The 14,677-nt window shown below is 51.8% G+C and overlaps 1 protein-coding gene across 2 annotated transcripts in view; it reads left to right on the top strand.

Annotated features, from left to right (window-relative positions):
* Nucleotides 1–6,307, top strand: part of Arfgap3 (ARF GTPase activating protein 3) — a 50,176-nt gene extending 43,869 nt beyond the window's left edge. For both annotated transcript variants that reach the window (XM_048445003.3, XM_048445002.3), the window contains exons 14-16: nt 227–317; nt 3,426–3,547; nt 5,303–6,307. In XM_048445003.3, coding sequence (XP_048300960.3) covers nt 227–317; nt 3,426–3,547; nt 5,303–5,320 — 231 coding nt within the window. In that variant the 3' untranslated portion in view covers nt 5,321–6,307. The remainder of the gene's footprint in view (nt 1–226; nt 318–3,425; nt 3,548–5,302) is intronic.
* Nucleotides 6,308–14,677: the final 8,370 nt, after the last annotated feature.

Below are 14,677 nucleotides of genomic sequence, written 5' to 3'. Positions count from 1 at the left end.
AAGCACTGAGGGGTTTCCCAGGGTGGCTGAGAGCAGACGTGAGCTCTGGCTGCCCCTCATTCTGACCTCATTGATAGTGATGTGGAATGCTGCCCTGCGCAGCCGTGACCTGCTCCACTGCAGAGCACAGCTGGCTGGGAGTGACACGGGAGGAGCCCTGGGGAGCAGACTCATTCCAGTTCTCTTCAGCAGCTCTTGGGGTCTAACTCTGCCTTTTTCTGTCTAGTTTGAGACCCGGGCACGGCTGGAGAGGCTCTCTGCCAGTTCCTCCATAAGCTCCGCAGATCTTTTCGATGAACAGAGAAAACAGCCAGCAGGTGAGTGTGACTCCATAGCACCTTTGCCGCTGTGTGAGCAGTGAGAACTGAGGCTGTCCTTCCAGGGTCCCGTGAGAGGAGATCACATCATGAAGTTTATGCCATAGCACCCTTGTCACCTGGCAGTTTGGTATCCAGACACTGTGAATACAGGAGGCGGCGGGGGGGGGGGGGGGCTCCTGCGAGGTGCCCGCCACTCACTAGCTGGGGTCATTTTAGCCTCCGTCTCTTGTCTATGGAGGAGTTGGGCCTGAGATACTGTGTAAGGTACCAACCACTTGGGGTCCTGTACCCAGGAGTCGCCTCAGGCTCCTCAGCCCTCAGGATACACAGGCACTGAGGAGTGGGCAGCTCTTTAGGGAAGATCCACTGAAGCTTGGAAGTGGGTGTGTGGGGAGAAAGAACCTGTCTCTGCTGCCCCTCTACATCCTGCACGAGGTGTCTGGTCATCCCAGGGCTGGAGTCTAACCAACCATGAGCCCAGATGTGAGCCCCAGAGCAGGCCCTTCCCTATACCTCCCGCTTTTACCTGTGCTCTGGCTGTCCCAGAAGGCCTGCCTGCGTGGGCACCCACACAACCTCTACCAGGCCACCGGGTGAGCATGAAATGGCAGCAGCTTCTGAAGTTATTTCAGTAAAAGAACCAAGAAGGGGTCTCTGGAGCCAGTGCTGCAGGCTGAGGTCTCTGTGTGCTGGTTTGCATCGTTTACTTCACAACCAGACTGGCTTTGGCTACAGAAGGCCTGAGTGTTGGTGTGGGGGGACCATCCTGGCAGCCACACTGCCTTTGAGACATATGGAGTGGATGCAGCTTCAACAGAGAAGGTGTAGGATTCATCTCAACTGTCTGGAACCTTCTGTGTGGAGATTCTGGCATGTGTAGTCATTATGATCCTCAGATACAGTGGCACTGCCAGTTTAAGTGGGGAGAGTTGTTCTAGGCTGGTGTGTGCTGGTACAGTGGCTGGCAGGCAGGCAGCAGTGTTCAGAGAGACTGGTGGGCCACCCTTGTAGGTCTGCTGCCTGACGGGGCTTGGCAGGACGGTGGCGCCTGTGCCCATCCTTCCTGACTACAGGTGCGGGGACGGTTGTTGGTCAGCCACTGCCCAGCAAGTCTTTAGCCAGCAGTCTGCTACCTTTTCGCGTCTGACCTTCACATCCTGGCCTTTGTCAGGCGCTTCCTGTTGTGATGTGACACACCCCTAGCCCAAAGGCTGCACCCAACCTCCCAAGGTCTCCGGGCAGAGCTCCCACCCTGTCAGTGCTGGCTAGTCATCTCGAAGCCAGCCCCAAGACCCAGGCTGTTGAAATATCCACTTGCTTTTTAAATTTAATTTCTTGGAACATTTACTCTGAACATGATTGTTTGTTTAAACACATACACAAGAAAAAAAGAAAAGAAAGCTCTTTGAAGCAAACACACCCTTCCGCCCTTCACATTGTTACAGAGCATGTCTGGCTCAAGCTTGCCTCCTGCCCCACCACCAAAGGTCTGCTGAACTCTGATACTAGGGCCATAGCAGCAGCTCGGGGAGGGCCTTTGTGAATTGCTCCCTAGGGTGTCAGGCACCCCCTAACTATGGCTGGTGGTCTGCCTTGAGCAGAGCCTGCTCCTTCTTCCTTCCCCCCACCCCCGCCCCTGCTACTGAGCCCATCTGAAACCCCACCACCACTCCCCTCGGGACACCTGCAGCCACCACCCTGAGCTGGCTGGACAGCCTTACCAAGGACTCATTCTTTGGTGTGCACTTCAGTAAAGAGCCTAAGCGAGTGTTAGAAGCGATCGTGTTGGCTCATCCTGATCACTCCCATGTGCCAGATAAAGCAATCTAGAGTTGCTGGTCCATGCACTTCCTGTGAAGTAGATCCTTGATGGGGTGGTACTCAGGGCTGATCCCTGCTAGAGAAAATGGAAGGATCGAGTGAGAAGCGTGTGTGAGTATCGAAGCTATCCTGTCACGGCAAGGCCTGTGGCTGCTTCTATGAGCAAGGCCAGTGAGTATGTGGATTGGGCCATCTGAGAAGGGATGGGGCACTTAGGACCACAGATGCCAGAGTAGAGGGAGGTATATGATAGCCATGTTTGAAAAAAGCTCAGGGCCCAGCTTATTCCTTGGTGTTTTTAGCATGCATGTGTGTGCATGTATACACAGGTACTTGTGTGTGTGCTCACGCATGCCTCTCTCTCTCTCTCTCTCTCTCTCTCTGTGTGTGTGTGTGTGTGTGTGTGTGTGTGTGTGTGTGTGTATACATGTCCTTGCTCATGCATGCATGCTTGTGGAGGATCTTGGACTTTTCTCTTGATTTGTCTCCATTTCTGAGAATTGGTCCATAAATAACCCATTAAAGAAGGTCCATGACTCCCCTGATGGGTGGGAGGGCAGAGCCCTGAGTTCTGGGTGTCCACAGGTTCTTCTGTCTGCAGCCACTCCCATGGTCCAGGCCTTTCTGTGTGTGTTGTGTCCATCATCCATTCCCGCTGCCCCCTGGCCTCTTCTCTGCCAGAGCAGCCAGCACACTGCTGAGCCCTTGCTTGCAGGCTGGTACCCTGCCCTCATGCCTAGTCACCAGCTTTCAGCCTGGCTCCTGCCTCCTCAGTTCTCCCTCTGGCCAGCTGTCCTGGGCCTGTGGGGGCTCCACAGGCCTCCCCATGCTTGTACCTCACCACAGCAGGAATGAGGTACCTATGACCTGACTACAGCAGAACCCATCTGCTCTTTTCTGTGCCCTTGGCACTTGACAAAGCCCTTGTCACAGGTGTGCTGAATGAATGATCAGACATATGGAGAATGAATGAACACGATACCCTCCATGCCTGGAGTGTGCCTGCTGCCCAGCACAGGAGCCACACGCCTTGCCAGAGCCTCCAGTTCCCCATGGCCACTGCTGGCTATATGTCTGATTCCATTGGAGCCTTGAGAGCCACTTGCAGAGTGCTGTGTCCACCTTGCTGTGGTGGAACCAGTACTGCCCTCTGAGCCCTGCCCCACACATGATCATCTTTGCAGACACAGTCGTAGCTTGGGAGGTGACAGCAGAGGCAGAGTGGGTTCACAGAGATACATAGGTCCTTAGAAGAGGGACGAGCTGGCATCTCTCTGTGTGCAGGAAACTACAACCTCTCGAACGTGCTGCCCAACGCCCCAGACATGGCGCAGTTCAAGCAAGGCGTGCGATCCGTTGCTGGAAAACTCTCGGTCTTTGCCAATGGAGTCATGACGTCCATTCAGGTGAGTGACGCTCCGCGAGGCTCCCAGGGAACTGGACTGTAGCTGTGAGTGCAAAGCTGTGCTGCAGACTTGGGCTGAGACCCTGCCTCAGGCAGCATTTTCCAAGTTCTTACTGGGATTCATATAATTCCCCAGTTCTGAGTTTAGAATGGAGAATACTTTTTTAAAAAAATTAGATTATTTTATTTTATAGGTCTGCATGTTTTACCTGCATGTACTATGTATGCATGCCTGGCCATACAGAAGGGATTAGATCCCCAGAACTGTAGTTAAAGATGGTTATGAGCTGCCATGTGGGTGTCAGAATTAAACTTAGATCTCCTGCAAGATCAACAGTTGCTATAAACTGCTGAGCCATCTCCCAACCCCACAGAAGAGAGAATTCCTAATCTGAAAACCGTCCACCGTCTCCCTGCTCTGGGATAACCCTGTAGTGTTCTGCTGTGTTTTGTTTTAGTTCTAGACTGTGAAGTCCTGGCTGGCCTAGAACTCACTTTGTAGCCCAGGCTGCCCTCTAACTCACAGAGATCCACCTGCCTCTGCCTCCCAAGTGCTGGGATTAGAGGCATGGGCCACCACCGCCTGTGGCTGCGTATCTTTTTAAATGAAGAGGGAATCCTATTGCTGTGTGACTGTATCTTCTCCATTTCTCAGTGGCTCTCTGGAACTACAAATTCTCCAGAAGCCGTTTGCCATGGGGTGAAAATATGCTTATCTAATTTGCTTGTTCCACACATTGGACATTGCACTGTTCTTCACTCTCTTTTTGAGTTTTATTTGTATTACTCTATACTCTGGTCCCGGGTTACCTAAGGACGGTTTCATAATGTGTAGAATTGACTTGATGCATATTTCCTCCATACCTCTGCCCTTCACTCGTGCCCTCCCAAGTTGGTCCTCTTAGTCCCCTGGACAATTTTGCTTCTACTTTACACATACATACTTTTAAGTATCTGTGGAAATATTTATCTTTCTGTGTTGGACTTAATTCACCTAATATACAATAAGGAAAAGGTGGAGCCTGTTTGTTATGACAGTGAGGACCTCTCTAAGCATGTGGATGGCTTGCTTAAGTGCAGTCATTTGAAAGCATCCTGTTGGGTGAAATATGGCCCAGAGGAGTAGACTGGGTTGACGCTGCCCCTTCTGGGTCCATGGAGGCTCTTAGTCTGCAGACAGACACTGCTGCGGCCTCAGTGGAAACGTGAGGAAAGCCCTCCAAGGAACAAGCCTAAGGCTGCAGAGGCTTGGGGCTCTCCTCCCTCAGGTCCCCCTGGCCCCAGTCCTCCTGGCCGTCACTGTCCTGTTTTGTGGGCGATCATCTTGTTTTTAGAGTACGTCCATTCCTGTCCTTCACCTATAAGTAAAGAAACAGGCAAAGACTAAGCTTCTGTAAGATGCATAGGAACCAAAATCGAGGTTTCAGACTTGAGACAGTCCCTCGGTGCTTCCCTCAGGCATGCTCCCTGTGCTCCTGACACGACGCTGGCCCCTGCCTTTCCATCTTAGTACGGCCTGGAACTCTAGACCGTCCTTGGGCACCTCACTTAGGGTGTAATCCAGGCAGGACTCCAAACCCCATTCACCTCCTACCATAGAGACACTGAAGCCGTGCTGGCAACACTCACCTACTCTTCGTGCTGGGGCTGTGGCCAGTGCTGAGCTGGGTGCCTGCAACAGCGGTCACATGGTACATGCACAGGGGAGGAGACAGATGCAGTGTATTGGAGTAAATGTTGGTCTGGTTCTCTCTAGGATCGCTACGGCTCTTAATCCTGGTGCCAGGCTGTGCCTAACCTGGTAACACTCCACTTCAGACGGATCTGGGAGCACATCTGGCTGCACCGAAGCCCCAGCTGCTGTGCAGGCAAATCCTGCTGGTTGGCAAGGCACCTGCACACTTGGAGCGTGCGTCTTTCCTTTGAGGCACCCCCATTTCTATGTAGTGGAGCTCTGCTTTCATTTCTGGTTTAGCTTAGCTCTTTGTCAGTCAAGCACATTCTTGCTTTATCTTTGTGGAATCTTCAGTTCTAAGAGCTGGGAGCCTGAGCTGCGGGCTCCTCCCACTGCTCCCTGGACTGGGAGCCTTCCCTGGGGCACCTGAGAGTCTCCAAGGACTGTGGGCCCAGGGCTGCCAGAGCTAGCTGGTGCTGGATGGGCGAGAGAAGTAAAGCCACAGCACATGCTTCCCTCTGCAAAGGCGCAGACAACAAAAACCAGACCAAAAGTGCCCGGCCTCTCACTGACAGATCGCTTCCTGTGTCCCTCACACAGCGAGGAGATTTCAAACAACACTTAAAGCCATCTGTCACTTTGTAAATTATTTTGTACATTCTCTACACTTAAAAATAATCCCCAGTCAGTTCTTTTTAACAAACCTGAGCTTCCACAATGCCAAGGGAGTTCATTGTGACATGGTGACAGGTGTTGCAGGGCCAACTAAGGGCTCCCAGTCCACCTAGAAATCAATAGAGGTGGCCATGTGGCTTCAGGATCAGCTCAGATTCGGGGAAATGGTAATTATAATTGGGTGATTTTGTTAATATTTTTTATCTTGACCTTGATGTTCCAAAAGTTACAGGATAAATGTAAATCGATAGTCGTTTGGCTGTGTTTTAGACAGCATCAGAATATATTGTTCAGCACAGTAAAATATATTTGAAATTTGATGAACCAAAATGTGATTTCAGATGACTATTTTGTGAATCTTTCTTAAAAGATCCAATTTGTAGACTTCTAAATATAATGGACAGCACAGCAGACCCTGTTGCCTGTGTTGTCTTTCACCAGAGCCTTTGCACTGACTCACAGTAAACTGGGCGTGGGTGACTCTGCCCCCCCCCCCGTCACTCCCATGTTATGGGTGGGACTGGCAGGTATTATTGAAAGAGCACAGTGGGCAGGTGAGTGCCTCTGGGAAGGGAGGGGGCTTCCACACATGGGTGCACGGCAAGGCAGCACACAGCTGTGACCACAGCATGTGGCTCTTACTGTGGGTTGGAATGACAGGGTCAGGGTACCCTCAGGGTGGGTTTTCCCAGAGGCCTTGATTACTGACATGCAGGGACGGAAGGGGTGCTGCTGGTTTGTTACCCCCTTTTCGCTTTATTGGTTCAGTCTTGGGATGGGAGCCAGGCCTTTGAACATACTGAGCACTGAGAACTCAGCCCATCTTTTGTCGGGGATGCCCCATGACCACCCATCCGTGAGGAACACCGCAGCTGTTCATCTTCTGAGCATTCATGCGGAACATCAAACACTGACAGCCCACGGGGGAGGGAGGTTCAGTAGTGGGGATAGCTCTATCCGAAGCCTGGCCCACAGTGAGCCCTGTGCTCATCCCGTGTGCCCTGTGAGCTCTATGCCTGTCTTATCCCCAGGCAACTGGGCCCCTGCCCCAACTTGCTCTCCTCATCTGCTCCCCGATTCGGGGCCTCCTCACTGGGGCCTCCTCACTGGGGCCTCCTCACTGGGCAGCAGGCTTGCGTGGGTATCTTCTGGATCCATGTAGTCAGTGTTTCCAGTAATTCAAGGAGGACTCAGGGCTGAGTGCCATGCTGTGCAGACGAGTCCACTGCCCATCCAGAGGCTCTGCCCTGTCTGAGGTCTGCTGGGAGGAGGCGTGGCTGTGCAGTATTAGTTTCATTGCTGCTACCAAAAGCTAGTTGTTCATGTTGGCTGAATGAATCTTTTTGGGGGGGGGAAGGGGCAGCAGCTGGAGAGAAGCTCAAGGGTCAAGAGTACTCAGAAGACTTGGGTTCAATTTCTAGTACCCAGCTGGTGGCTGCAGTTCCAAGGGATCCCACACCCTCTTTTGGTTTTGGCACACACAGTACACAGGCATACATGTGGCAAAATACCCAAAGATGTTTTTAAAAAATCTCAAAAAGTAAAATGGGAACATGACCCAGCAGTAGAGGACTTGCCTGCTGTGTGTGAGGCCAGGAAAGGCAGAAGAAACCCCATGGTGGAACTGCCTGGTCACAGGGGGCCTGGGGTGTGTGAGGTGCTTCTGAGCTTTCCCTGTGTGTGAGGCCAAGAAAGCCAGGAGACTCCTTTTGGAGCCTTTGTGCAGAGCGGGCTGGAGGAGAAGAATGGGGGCTGGTAGAGAAAGCCCTGAGGGCGGGGCCTTTGCTGAACAACACCTTTTTCAGAAGAAATCCAGGTTAAAATGCAGCATTTTAAAGTAACCCTGGAGGACTAGAGAGACGCTCAGCTAGTGAGAGCACTCGCAGCTCTTGGAGAGGACCTGAATTCTGTTCCCAACACCCACATCAGTTGGCCACAACCCCCTGCAGCTCCAGCTCCGAAGCATCTAACGCCCCCTTCTGGCCACCGCAGGCACTCTCGTGCATTTCACACACGCACATTCACACTAAAAAGAATAAATGCTTCCAGTGACCACAGGGCCCACTGAGAGTGTGAGTAAATGGATGCAAATAAAGGCGGGCATGTTTGGTGTGATGGGGCACGCCTTTAATTCCAACGGGGCAGAGGCAGGCGGGTCTCTGTGAGTTCGAGGCCATCCTGGTCCACATAATGAGTTCCAGGACAACTAGGGTCACCTAGTGGCACCCTGTCTCAGAACAACACAGAAAGGTCAGTGCCAATCGGGAAGGGTTTCTCTGTGATCTTTGACGACACTGAGATCCAAAGAGCCCCAGAAGGAGGGAGAACTCACTCTGCAACTCTAGGGGACTGGACCTTCCAGTTCCAGGAAATCCGAGGCCCCTTTGCTGGGGGCACACAAGCACTGGGCAAGGCCCAGCTACTCTCTGGAAGCTGGTGGTGCGCCCTACACACCTACTTTTCTAGATACTCAGGCTGCTGGTATGCAGGCAGAGGTGGCCCTTCCCGCCATCTCCTTTAGAGCGTCTGTTGCAGTCCTTCAGGGTGGCCTGTGGCTCCCAGGCTGCCATGTCTCTCTAGCCTCTGCTGTCTCTCCCCATCGCCCCTTACTGTGACCGGAACCTTCTAGGCCCTTCTGCTCCCCAGCCAACTCCATTGTGGCCACACAGGCCTCTTGCAGTCAGGCACAGCCTCCCAGCCTGTCTGTGACTTAAGACATAAGCATCCTGGGGACAGGGTAGTTGGCTCTCTTGTTTGGCATTTTGCCAGCACACTGAAGGTCCTTAGTTGCTGCTCTGTTGGGGCAGCCACAGAGGTGACATGAGGCTGAGAGGGAGATAGCAGCTCCGGGCTGGCACTGCCACCCACAGCGTGACTCGCTTCGTCATCCTTGCCTCGCCATGCTTATTCACCTCTGCTAATGTGCTCTCCCTGTCCCCCACTCCCCACTCCTGACAACTAGCTCAGGGGAGCAGAGGTGACAGACAGCCTTCAGTGGGGACCAGCAGGGCCCCGAGGCCTGTGTTCGCACTGTATCCAGTGATAGAGACACGGGCTGTGTGCTCTTCTGCACCTCAGTGCCCGTTTGTCCCAATTGGATGTGGTTCCCGTGTCTTACCCAGCCCTCTGCCTCGCTCACTGGGAACTCCGTGGCTGGGACACCAGCTGCAGGCCCAGCACAGACTGTTGAAAGGACAGGTGACTCTTCTCTGGTTCCCTGTGCTTGGCATCTGTGCTGGTCCCCAGGCAGCTGGGGTGACATGGGGGGCATTGTCTGACCTAGTTGTACCAACCCGGGCCTGGGGCTGAGCCTGGGCTCTGAGGCTTTTTCAGTCCCTGTACTCAATATGACTTCCTACCCCCAGGTGAGTCACATCCAACTAAGCCACACCCCTGGCCACTGAAAACAAACCTCAGCTGAGGAGCCCCTGCACGCAATAGGACTCTGCTCCTCTTTCTGCCCCTGCACGCAATAGGACTCTGCTCGTCTTTCTGCCCCTGCACGCAATAGGACTCTGCTCGTCTTTCTGCCCCTGCACGCAATAGGACTCTGCTCGTCTTTCTGCCTCCAGCAGCCCTCATCTGCACCACTGGAAGCTGGCAGGCGTTTCCTACACCTCAGCAGCTTTAGCCACATCTGGAAAGTCCCTACTTGTATGGACACCCAGAACTCGTGACTATCATGTCCTCCTATGGGCCCTTAGCTCGCCATATCCAATGCTGCTGATTCTCTGAATAGATATGGTGAAGGTCCAGGGGAGAAGAGAGAGTCTGTAGCGCCTGGGAATGGGGCTGGGAGGTAGGGAGCTGTGGCTGGATCCTGGTAACAGTGAAGGAGTTTGCTGGAAAGTATAAATAGATCACAAAGAAGTTAAGGGCTTGCTAGGTATGAGCGGTCATCTGGTAGAAGAGCCAGGGCAAGAAATGGAGGGTGCTGGCTTACAGTTGTGTCTGCCTGTCAGGAGCTCAGAGTCGGGCCAAGTTGCAGAGGCACCCGTGAGCTATCAGGGTAGAACTGGCTTTCAAGGATGCCAGACTGGGACTGCCCAGAGTTGGAACCCACCAAAACAAGCCAGAGGTCAAACGAAGAGGAAGCAGCTCCAGAAAGAGAGAAGGACCAGCCACAGAAGGGGCAGATAGTCCAGCGAGGAGGCACCCCAGAGCCAGATGAGAAGATGTTCAAGTGCGGAAGGACAGGCAGTGACTATTGGCTTAAACCCACCCAGTACGGTCCAACAAAGGTGGAGACCACTACTCCCATGTGTCGAGTACTTACTTGGTGCTAAATAAGTTAAACTTTGTGTTCAGGGGGGTGAGAAAGTGACTCAGTTGGTAAAGTACTTGTCTAGTGTGTACAAGGCCCTGGGTTTGAACCCCAGCACAGTATAAATTGGGCATTGGTGGTGCCCGCCTGAAATCCCATGATACCAGCACTCCGGGGTGGAGCCAGGAGGATCAGAAGCTCAGGGTCTTCCTCCACTACATAGTTCATTTGAGGGTATGGGCTACATGAGATCTTGTCTCAAAAAACAATTTTGTGTTCAGTTGCTGTAACAGCACAAAGCAGTCTCAAGATACAGACAGGTTTGGGGTTCAGTTTCACATCAAACATCTCAACACAACAATGGCAGCAGGGACCAGACCCCTGCTCGCCATCTCGGCCAGTATCACGGTGGGACTTGCATCCATATGCTCTCAAAATGGCTTCCCTAATTCCAGCCATGGAGTCTGCAACTCTGGGCAGGAAGAAGGGCGAAAAGAGGCTGTATAAGATGTCCTGTCTACAGCTTTGCCTCCGATGACCATGATTTACCACTTGGAGCTGCTAAGGAGGAAGGAAATGCTGCCCATTGCCTCTCTGCAGACATAAAGTTCGACCAGGAAGGAACAGGCAACTGGGAGACATGACAACCCGAGTTCAGTCCCCAGCCCAGAGGAGACAATGCAGGGGAGGAGGGGAGTGCAGCTTCTGGAACCCCAGCTACAAGGGCATAGAGATGGATCCCAGGGGCACACTAGCTGCCAGTCTAGACAAATCTGTGAGCTCCAAGTTCAATGAAAGACAGCCTCAAAAACTAAGGTGGGGGCTGGAGAGGTGACTCAGCGAATAAGAGCATCTCCTTGTCTGGGAGAGAACCTGAGTTTGAGTCCCAGCACACACACGGAAGCTCACAACTGTCTCCAACTCCAGCTACAGGGGCTCTGACACTTTCTGGCCTTCAAGAGCATCAGACATACGTATGCACCGTGCACAGAGACACATGCAAGCAAAAGGCCCATACACATAAGTAAATAGAATAGAGGCCCAGGTACATTGGTGAGTAGAGGTTTCTTCCTCCAAACCTAAGAAGCTCGATGCCAGGGACCCATATGGTACAAGGGGTGGACTGACACCACAAGTTGCCCGCTAACAAACCGCCACACATGTGCCAACACATGTGCATGCCCATGTGTACACACGAGAAAGTAAATATACGAGGGTTTAAAAAATAAGGTGGACAGCCATAGAGGAAAACACCTGATGTCAACCTCTGGCCTCTACACCCAAATCCACAGATGCACACCCCCTTACACACCCTCATATACCACACACACACACACACACACACACACACACACACACACACGCGCGCGCATGCATGTCAGGCAAATAGGTATTAGGAATGAAGTCCCTATTAGATCCAGTGCCTATAGCAGTTCTGAGGAGATTGTACAAATAGCTGTGTCTTGTGGTTGAGGAAACTAAAGTACCCAGCTACTGGAATGCATTTCATGGTCACCCAGATGACCAGACTCTGTTCTGACTTACCCAGAAGCCTCAGAGATCCGCCTGGTTCCCTCCCCCATCTCCCAGACTTGATATATTGGCTCCTGGCCATGAACCATTGTGTCCATGGCCTCAAAGACCAGCCTAGTGAGCTCTGATCTGCAGGATCTTTGATGGCCCTTCCTTTCGGCCTGGAACCGGGCAGTCTCTGCACCCTCCCCCACCTCACAGTCTGGAACAGACCTGGGAGAAGAAAGGGCTTGGCCAGGTCCCAAATGAGCCAGGTCTTCAGGCTTTGCAGGAAAAAAAAAAATGTCTGTTTCCTGGGCTTCTCCTAGCCCAAACTGGGTAAGCTGGTCTGGAGCCCACACAGTAGGAAATGCAAAAACCCAGACCCCCTGACCCTGGAGGAGAAGGGTCAGGAATTGAAATGGTAAAGGGATTGGAAGGTGACTGAATGCAGAGGTGGAGACCAACGAAAGGCAACAGAATGCTGAGGCCTGGAGAGCTGGAAGGAGCAGGTGGCTACTTTACATATAATATGACTTCCCTAAGAGGACATGAAGTTGGGAAAGGCCGTGGGGAAGGATCTAGAAGGAACTAGAGGGGTGAATAAAATTGAAATACATTTTATACATGTATTAGCCTTGCAATAAACAAGAAATCTATTTTTAAAAAACAACCTTCCTAGCTGCCAGCAGAACATGCTGGAAGTCCCCTGTAGAGTCATCATTGGCATCGTCCCCTTGGACTTTACAGGGCATGGATGGGTCAGTTCCTATTCAGTCCATCCAAGGACAAGCAGCTAAACACAGTGGAACCTGATCAGGCAGCTGGCTCTGGGGACCCTGTAGAGTCATCTGGGAAGAGGGATCTTCAGTTGATAAAATGTGTGTGCAAGTCTGTGAGGCATTCTCTTGACTGATTGATGTGAGAGCACCCAGCCCTGGTGGTGCCAGCCATGGGCAGGTAGTCCTGGGTTGTATAAGAAAGCTGACTGAGGATCGGAGCCATGGCTCAATGGTTAAGAGCACTGGCTGCTCTTCCGGAGGACCCAGGTTTGATTCCCAGCACCCACGTGGTAGCTCACAACCATTGGTAAGCCAGTAAGCAACATTTTTCCATGGCCTCTGCTTCAGTTCCTGCCCTGACTTCCCTTCATGGTGGACTTCAAGCTGTAAATTGAAATAAATCCTTCCTTCCCCAGGTTGCTTTTGGTTGTGGTATTTATGCAGCAGTAGAAAGCGAACAAGGACAGCCAGCATCGTTGGTTCTAGGAAACGAGTCTGTAGCCAGGCCAGCCTCCCTGGGCAAGGCTGCCAAAGCTGGTTAAGCCAGGTTCGTTTCAGTTCTTGGATAGCATCCCATTAGACCTGGGATGAATCAAGCAAAGGTTTCCTGTGACTTTCCAGATGGTGACAGACCCCGCTTGACCCCAGGAGGGCATTCTGTGAGACTGTAGGAAAAAAACAAAAAGTGGAACTCTAACATAAATTGGATACAAACCCAACTGTGAAGAGAACAGAATTCAGGCTGATAGCTCATCGGGTAAAGGCACTTGCCCCCAAGCCTGATGACCTGAATGTGATCCCCAGGACCTGTGTGGGAGAAAAGAACCAACTCCTAGAAGTCCTCTGGCTTCACACCCATGCTGCGATCCGTGTGTGTTCCCCAACGCACAAATAAAATGTAAAATAGTAATAAATTCTATAAACCAAATCGAAACAAATTGTACAGTTTAAAAGCCTGGTGTGTGGTATCCCGCATACACACACACACACACACACACACACACACACACACACACACACACACTGCTGATGCCTCTGATGTTTCAAAATTCAAGTTTGGGGACTTTACAACCTTACCCCTACCCCACCCCGGCCCGGTGGTGTGTCACAGCACTTGGCAGGAAGTCCTAAAACTTTTCTGTGGAACTGTGGGCAGAGGTTATGCCTGGAAATGGGGCTGAGACTTGAAGAGAAAGGAGGTCAAAGGAGACACGCTCAGGCCCGTGATTCACCCTGCGTGATTCAGGATCATGAACATCAAAGCGCTGAGCCTGTGGCAAGGCCTCAGATACAGACTGCAGTATGCAGGAGAGAGAGAGAGAGAGAGAGAGAGAGAGAGAGAGAGAGAGAGAGAGAGAGAGAGAGAGATATGCATGCGGCAGATTGAGTACAGGCACAGAGCTGCCTGTTCCGACTCATCTCTGGGTGCACGGAAGACAAAGCTGTACTGAGGTTTTAAGATACGGGCACTCAATAGGGACTAAGTCCTGTGCTCCTCCAGAGAGTCAACAATGTGAGCCACTGTGACATCCCTCAAACAGGAGCAACATCTGCCAGACCCACGGCACAGCTGGAGGGAGACTGTGGTGCTTTGAATGACGATGGCCCCCATAGGCTCATATGTTTGGGCTCCAGTTGGGGAACATATTTGGGAAGGAATAGGAAGTATGGCTTTGTTGAAGGATGTGTGTCACTGGGGGTGGGCTTTGAGGTTTCAAAAACCTATGCCATTCCCAGTGTATGACTCTCTCTCTATCTCCTATCTATCTAATCTACATATCTATCTATCTATCTATCCATCATCTGTCATCTATCATGTGTGTGTGTGTGTGTGTGTGTGTGTGTATCTTCTACTTGCAGATAACATGGTAAGTTCACAGTGGCTGCTTCAGTGTCATGCCTGCTACCATGCTCGCTGACATGATAGTCATAGACTCTAACCCTCTGGAACTATAAGCCCCAGTAAACTCTTCTGTAAGTTATCTTGTTCATGGAATCTCTTCATAGCAATAGGACAGTAACTAAACAAGATGGGCCTGGAACCAGTCTAGCAGGAAATGGGGGCAGTTCAGACAGAGGCACCTGGGGAAACAAGGGAGTGCTATGTGCTCTCCACTCTTAACTGCTTGCAGATTAAACATGGTCTAAGAAAAGGAAATGAGCCAGGTGGTAGTGGTACATGCCTTTAATCCCGGTACTTCAGAGACAGAGGCAGGCGGATCT

Source organism: Myodes glareolus, chromosome 19, assembly GCF_982192425.1.
Source record: "Myodes glareolus chromosome 19, mMyoGla1.1, whole genome shotgun sequence".
NCBI classification, from domain to species: domain Eukaryota; kingdom Metazoa; phylum Chordata; class Mammalia; order Rodentia; family Cricetidae; genus Myodes; species Myodes glareolus.
The sequence above is the reverse complement of the archived record's forward strand: the minus strand, read 5'-3'. Positions and strand labels throughout refer to the sequence as shown.